Consider the following 7,866-nt stretch of genomic DNA (forward strand, 5'->3'; position numbering starts at 1 on the left):
TCACGCACTCCGAGGGCCCCTGGGTGGGCACACGGTGGGGGCGGGGACTGAGGCAGAAACGGGGCCGCGGTTGGAGTCCATTCCGATGAGAGGTCCCCCCGTCCAGCACGGTCAGCGTGGCAACTGAGGGCCTCTCGGCCCAGCCGCAGGGGTCTGGGGGCGCCGTGTGAGACTCCCGAGGGCAGGACCCCAGGGACCCCACCCCCGCAGCGGGGGAGGACCCGGCAGGTTGATACCCTGCTGGATTGGGGGGGGGGGGGGCGCGGGCACCCAGTGCCTCACCGGGCTTCCGTGCTTCCCTTGCAGCTCCTTCCAGAACTCACCAACCCCGACGAGCTCCTCTCGTACCTGGACCCCCCCGACCTGCCCAGCAATAGCAATGACGACCTCCTCTCTCTCTTCGAGAACAACTGAGGCCCCTCGGGCCGCCCGCCCCTGCCCAGCACAGCCCACACTGGCCCCGCCCCAGAGCCGCCCCTCACACCTGCCGTGGGGTCTCCCCGCGCGGAGGGCGGGAGGGGGCACTGTGACAGCCACCCTCGAGTGCCGATCCCCAGCCCGGGGGCCCCTGGTGTCTGCGCGGTGGCCCTGACCGTGTGCCCAGAGCCTCCTTCGAATGACTGAGCCTGGAACGCAGCGTGCCCCGGACGAGGTGAGCCCAGCCGGGCGGGGCGGGGCGGTGCCATGGGACAGGAGACCCCCGCCCTGTGCCAGCCCCCCACCACAGAGAAGCACAAACCTCCGGGACGAGCAGACGCTCCCGTGGTCTGCGGCGCGCCCCGACCGCCGGACTCTGATGCCAAGGCGCCACGTGTCCCGTCGGGCAGACGGCGGACAGGGGTGGGGGGTGCCAGGGACGGGGCCCTGTGCAGGCAGACGGCCCCACGGCCCCGGGACTCAGCCGGGCACCCACTGCAGTGACCGTGCTCTGAGCTGGGCAGGGAGGGGCTGGAGAAACAGCTTCTGGTTCTGCTTCACGCCCCACGGCCCAGGCGGAGGCTGGGGCCGGAGCGTGGCGCTCGCCTGGGAGAAGCCGTTTCTCCCGCCCGCCTCCACAGGCCCCGGCCCCGGATCCGGTCGGGTGGGGGCCATGGGGAGGCACCGGCTAGTCTAGCCTCTGCCCAGCGTCCACCACTGCCCGTCCCTGCGAGCCCCTGCCCGGCCTGCCTCCTCCCTCCCACTTCCCCACCCCCCGGGGAGGTTTCCGTGACCTCCCTCCCCGCCCCTCCACCCCACACCCCTGCTCCCTCCTGCAGAAGCAGTCTTCCTGCTTCGACCCCCACCCCCATCTTGGGGTCTCCGGGGCGCTTCTGCATCCGTCCTGCTTCAGACGCCCCGTGCCCCCAACCCCACGTAGGGTCGGGGCACCGTCTGTCTGTTGGTGGTGTCTCCCCTGCCGCTGCCCCGGGCTGTGGGTCTCCGTCTCACGCCAGCTCCCGGGTTGGCGGCCTCCAGCACTCCCGCGTCCCCCACTGGCCTCCCTGGGAAAGCTGCCAGCCGTTTCCCCCCACTCCCCACTTTTTCCCCCCCTCTGTCCCGTTGTTGAAGTTTTTTCTGACAGCGTGGTGTTCAGTATGCAAATCGATTATTTTAAGAATTGCTTTTGTAAATATCTTTGTGAATATTTTAGTATCGTCTTTGATAATATTCAACGTTTTCATGACCTGGTTATTAGCCTTTGCTGGTGTTTTTAAAAAAAAATGACCTTGACTCAGCGACAAAAGACCGAGTCCTTTTTTAAAAAAACAAACAAACAAAAACAAAAATGTCGCCAGGGCCGCCTGTCCGTCCGTCCCGTCGAGGAAGGAAGTGCATGGCCCGGCGTCCACGCTGCCGCGACTCAGAGCCATCCCGCCCTGGGCAGCACAGTGTCCCCAGGGCCCTGGCAGCCCGTCAGCCACCTGGGATGTCCGTCCCGCTGCCCTCGGCACCTGCTTCCTGCTGGGCTGTCCCTTCCGAGAAAGCCCTGGGGTCCACGTGGCTCTGGGGTGCTCCCCACTCAGTCACCACCACCACCGCCCAGCTTCCCAAGTCTGCAGCCGGCGCTGGGGGCAGGGGAGTTCGGAGCCAGGACAAGGGCTTGGGGGGGGCCTCCTCCCGGTCACCTGGGCCACCGTGTGCGGCCGGGACGCACCCAGTGAAGACGGCCCTTCCTCAGGGCAGCCCGGAACTCTGGGACCTGCCTCCCGGCCTGACGACACTTGGAGCCATAAGTCACCTCAGCAAAAAAAACAAAACACAACCTGAGGGCTCAGCGTGCCGCCCCAGGCCGGGCCAGGCCAGCCACCGTGGACAGCAGGCCCAGCCGGGCAGTCACCACCTCTTGGTTTGAAGCTTTACCCACGCGTCATGTCCCGTAGCCATTTTAGTTTTGAAGAAACTTCTAATACTGTCTCCCTCTCGGGAGCCCCCGACGCCCCCGGCCCACCCCATGAGCCACAAGTCGGCCCCAGCAGCGGCCCCAGCAGTTACCCCCAAGGGACGTGTATATATGTAAATGAGCAATAGAGACAAGTTAACAGATGCATTCATGCCCCTGGAATGTGTATTGTTTTTATTTTACCAGACAAAACAGACAAAAATAACTAAAAAGGCTTGGAACTTCATCTTTTAACATGGGAAACCTAGACCCTGTTTGCTAGCGTTGTGAGGTCTCGCCACATCCGTCCCCTCCGTGTAATATACTCTGACCCCGTGTGGAAAGGAATTCTTTTTTTCCTTTTTTTTTTCTGTTCTGTTCTTGTTTTTCTTTTACCTACATGTACTACTTAGCTTCAGTGTACTGGTCCTGCCACCTGTGTATTTTTAGGGTGCTATGGAAATAATGAAAAAAAAAACGGGGATTTCAGAAGAAAATTGTAACCAAATTCATACTTTGTATAATTTTTGATATCATGATCGCAGGTGACACACACACACGCCCCCACATCCACACCCCTGTGCAGCCTGCAGTGACCCCGCCGAAGCCGCCGTCTTTGTACACCCATGTACAATTGCGATCATTTCATACTTTAAACTGGTCAGAAACTAATTGTGATTTCTAGTCTTGCAAAGCTGTATGTAGTTAGATGATGTGACACCGCTAATATTTATCTAATAAATATGTATTCAGATGAAACCTGTATATTAGGTGTTCATGTGGTTATTTTGTATTTAAAGATCAGATTATTTGACTACTGCTAGACGTTTCTATACTCTGTTGTAACACTGAGGAATCTCATTTGCCCATGTTAATTTTTTTCTAAATAAATGGACAAAAACGAAGGCTTGGCGAATCCGCTCTTCTGTGGGTGCAACGGAGTGGTTTGCTTTGGTTTTCTTTTTCATCGACCACCCCTGCCTGATCCCCTCGCAAAGAGAAGGAAGCAGAGCTGCGGTCTAGGGTTGGAGTGGACGAACCCCTGCCCGGGAGAAGGTTCTAGAACCAAGGCCGCCTGGTGGTGAAATGTGGACGGCCGGGCCGAGTGCTGGGCTGCCCCTCGAGTGCCCTCCTGGCCAAGCGTGGGTTTTCTGGAATTAGGCGGCTGGGGCCTCTTTGACCTCAGAAGCTGGGCCACTGCATCCCGAGCCCTGTTGTCCCCTCGTGCTGGGTCGGCACGTGTCCTGTCACTAGAGCCTCTCCGGGTCCCAGAGCCCCGGGCAGCCCACGCACTAGTCTAGATGAACCTGACCCCTAGCCCGCAGCGGGGCTCTCCGCCACTCAACACCTGCCTTCTGCTGGTTCTGGGGACAGCCTGTCCGCAGAGGGAAGGGGGAGCTGATGACGCCCCAAAATAACCCCTTGCAGCATATCTGTGGGAATATGTTAGACTGAAGATCATGTGTGAGCCGGCCTGCATGTGTGTGCACATGTGTGCCTGTATGCGATGTGTGCGTGCGTTGTGTCCACGTGTGTATATGTGTGCCTGCATACATGTGTGCCTACATGCATGTGTGCCTTGTGTGGGTTCACATGCCTGTGTGTGCATGTACTCGTGTGTGTGTCTGTGGCTGTGCCCATGGCTGTGCATGTGCTTGTATGTGTGCGTCCATGAGCATGCATGTGTTCATGGATATGCATGTGTGTCCACAGGCAAGCGTGGGTGTGCCCGTGGGTGTGCATGTGTGTATATGTCATGCATGTGTGTGGACCTGTGTTCGCATGTGTTTCCATAGGTGTGTGTGTGTGCTGTGCATATGTGTCATGGGTGTACATGTGTGCATACACACTTTTGTATGTGCAGGACTAAATCTCCTGGAGCAAGTCTGGTCGCATGGCAGTAAAGCAACCAACCCCTGAGGAGCTGGGCCCGGAAGAGCCGCTGTTCTGAGTGGTTTCCCGGGTGGCCAGTGGAGGCGGGGCTGTGGGGAGAAGCCACATTTTAGGATGACCCGGGAGTGGAGAGAAGTTTGGCATCAGAGCACTAGTCTGCCGTGTTCTGCATGAGCCCCGGGCACTCACATATGACAGTTGGCCTAGGGCAGTCCTGGGTGTGGGGGGCAGAGAGAGCACACAGCAGGCCCGGGCTCCATCCTCAGCACCCCACATGGCCCCCCAAGTCTGCCAGGAGTGATCCCAGAGTGCAGAGCCAGGAGGAAGCCCTGAGCACTGCCCACCATGGCCCCAAAACAAAACAAAAAATGGCCCTGGGGGCCAGAGTGGATTAATGGGTCAGCAGATTGGATGGACCAGAGTGCAGCAGGGAGGGCGTGGTACGGTCCACAGCACCCACATGGTCCCCTGGGCTTCTGCAGGGGAGACCCTTGAGTGCAGGGTTTAGTCCCTGAACACGGCCGGATGTGGCCCACGAACAAACAAAAATGTTGGGGTGGGGAGGGGAAGGCTTCCCTGGGCTTGGGGGTACAAAGTACAACAACGCGGAATCCTGCTTCCTGGAGGTTCCTGCAAGGCTTCCTCCGGGCTCCGCTCAGGGACCCGGCAGGGCCCAAGAGACCACGCAGGGTGCCAGGGATTGAACCCAGATGAGCCCACAACAAGGCAAGTGCCTACCCCTCTATAACACTCCAGCCCCCAGAAAATAAATGTCAAAAATTCAAATGAAACAGTTGAAACACACAACAGCTACAAAATGATTACCCTCTTCTTTCGTTGTTGTGGGTTTTTTTATTGTTTTTTTTTTTTTCACACCCGGTGATGTACAGGGGTCACTCCTGACTCTGCACTCAGGAATTATCCCTGGCGGTGCTCAGGGAACCATATGGGATGCTGGGAATCGAACCGAGGTCGGCCACGTGCAAGGCAAACGCCCTACCGGCTGTGCTATCACTGGAGCCCCAAAATGATTGCCCTCTTAACCAAAAAGTAACAAAGCTTTCAAAGACAAAGAAAAACTGACTCTTCAAAACAAGACCAGCTCTCCGAAAGACCTGATGCTAAAGCCAATAGAAAAGACCTGAAGTTTCTTTCGTGACAGACCCCAGATACCCCGTTTCTCGGCAGCCTGACCATAGCCTCCAGGACGCCTTTCAGTGAAAGGCCATCAAGCTCCGGTTTTACTCAAATATACTAACAATATTAAGTTTTCATTTTATTCTGTGTTTAATTATTCATGTGGGGGTCATATCTCACCATACTCGGGACATACTCGGACTTCCTCCTGGCTCTACGCTCGGGCCGTGGGGGGTTTCCCGGCACCCGAGCACAACCATGGCCCAGGGTGCTCTGACTTCGCCGCTGCTTTGGAAGCGATTCGGCCCTCGCCCTTTGCCCCCTGACACTGCTCTCGGGGCCCGCGACAACCCCTCCGGAGGCCTCGTCCACTCCCCTGGTTGTACCTTCTCTGCCACTCCAGGGATTACTGCAGCAGTGAGGCACCACACAGCCTCTGCAAGACCAGCAGCTCACGACTCCCCAACACAGGACCGCCTTGCCTGCGAAGTCACATGCATGAACACACACAGACACAACACAGAGACACATACAGACACACACAGAGCCACACAGACACACACACAGAGATACAGACACACAGAAACACAGATACACAGACATACACACAGGCAGAGAGAGACACAGACACACACAAGCACACAGAGAGATACAGACACACAGACACAACACAGAGACACAGAGAGACACACACAGACACACACAAACACAGACCCACACACAAAGAGACACACAGACACACAGATACAGAGACACACAGAGACAGAGACACAGACACATACAGAGAAATACAGAGACACCCAGAGACACATAGAGAGACACGCAGAAATACACACACAGAGACACAGGCACACACAGATACACAGAAACGCAGACACACACAGACAGAGACACACAGACACACACGCACAGACACACACACACACACACACACACACACACACTCACTCCTAAGCGGCTCAGGGGCATTTTTTGCAGCAGTCGAGAGAGTGCTTGTCTTCAGCAAACAAAGCGAGGGTTGAATTGCCAAGTCACAGCCTTGCCCCGTCCCGGCTCCCTTCTCGCCTCTCCCCCTGCCCCCAGCACCCTCCTCGGGCCCCCTGGCCCCAGTCCTTGGAGAGCGGAGCGAAGGCAGCGAAAGCTGCAGGTGCCCAGGGCAGCCTGAGGGACGGGCCCGGGGCCTCATCACTGGGCCGTTGGTCGGTGCCCCAGCTCGGCCCTTCCCCAAGGCGGCCGGAACACGCAATCTGTGCGGCCAGCGCGATGTCAGAGGCGGGACGAAGCCGAACTCCGAAGACTCAGGAAGGGGGTCTCGGCTAAGTGTCACTGTGCGGTATGATAGGCGACTGTCACACAGATGAAGGAAGGCTCAATGCGGCGCTCCGAGCACTGCGGTGTGAGCTGGACGGAACCCGAGCGTCCCAACAGATGAGTGAGGGAGACGGGTGCCACGCAATGGGATGGACCCCGGTGAGCGGGAGCCAGCAGCACGCAGTGTGCTACACGCAGAGCAGCCGAGGGAGACCAGAGCCAGCCGCTGCCCTCTCCGGGCGGACGCACGCAGAGTGGCACCAAAAGTCCTTAGACTTGGTTCAGAGCAAATGCCACGGGGTGCACCTGGCAGGGGGCAGTGTCTGATGGAGTGTAGTGACGAGCACTGACACATGGGTGACAGATGACGGGTGGGCATCTTTTATTTTTAAGGCACTTATTTATTTATTTATTTATTTATTTATTTATTGCTTTTTGGGTTACGCCCGGCAATGCACAGAGGTTCCTCCTGGCTCTGCACTCAGGAATCACTCCTGGCGGTGCTCAGGGGACCATATGGGATGCTGGGGATCGAACCCGGGTCGGCTGTGTGCAAGGCAAACGTCCCACCTGCTGTGCTATCACTCCAGCCCCGGGTGGGCATCTTAGTGCCCCTAAAACATAGTTATTTATTTCCTTATAAACAACTGCTACCTCAACTTAAAAAAAAGAAACGGGGTGGGACAATAGTCCAGTGGATGAGGTGCTGGCCCGGCGCAAGGCCAACCTGGATCCTATTCCTGACACCCCAGATGGTCCCCTGAACCTGCCAGGAGTGAGCACAGAGCCAGGAGTCCACCCTGAGCACAGCGGGGTGTATTTGCCCCCCTCCCCCAAAATGCGAAAAAGGAAATTGAAGAAAAATGTAAAAGCTAGGAATCTCTGATCTCTTATCAAATAATCCCGGTGAGTCTGGGAAACTGTTGCGTGTGTTTGTCATTGAATCTTTTATTAGCGCTTAGAAACTTGGTTACGATAGTGTGCGGTGCTGATGTGCCGCTATGGTCCCCACTGCCCCCAGGACCTCCACGCTGGAAGGGGCAGTCTTTTCTTTTCTTTTCTTTTTGCTTTGCTTTTCTTTTTCTTTTCTTTTTTTTGTTTTTTTTTTTTTTGCTTTTTTTTTCCGTGGAGGGGGCAGTCTTTTCTTTTTTCTTTCTTTTCTTTTT

At 56.8% G+C, this 7,866-nt stretch overlaps 1 protein-coding gene across 6 annotated transcripts in view; it reads left to right on the forward strand.

Annotated features, from left to right (window-relative positions):
• ZMIZ1 (zinc finger MIZ-type containing 1) overlaps nt 1–6,490 on the forward strand; it is a 181,361-nt gene extending 174,871 nt beyond the window's left edge. For 4 of the 6 annotated variants that reach the window (XM_056113420.1, XM_056113424.1, XM_056113422.1 and 1 more), the window contains one exon: nt 307–3,124. In XM_056113420.1, the coding sequence (XP_055969395.1) occupies nt 307–414 (108 nt within the window). In that variant the 3' untranslated portion in view covers nt 415–3,124. Of the gene's footprint in view, nt 1–306; nt 3,125–6,478 lie in introns of those variants that run through there. The other 2 variants (XM_056113421.1, XM_056113425.1) reach the window with 1 other exon arrangement.
• Nucleotides 6,491–7,866: the final 1,376 nt, after the last annotated feature.

The sequence above is a fragment of the Sorex fumeus genome, unplaced genomic scaffold (genome assembly GCF_029834395.1).
Source record: "Sorex fumeus unplaced genomic scaffold, SorFum_2.1 ptg000020l, whole genome shotgun sequence".
Classification (NCBI taxonomy): Eukaryota; Metazoa; Chordata; class Mammalia; order Eulipotyphla; family Soricidae; genus Sorex; species Sorex fumeus.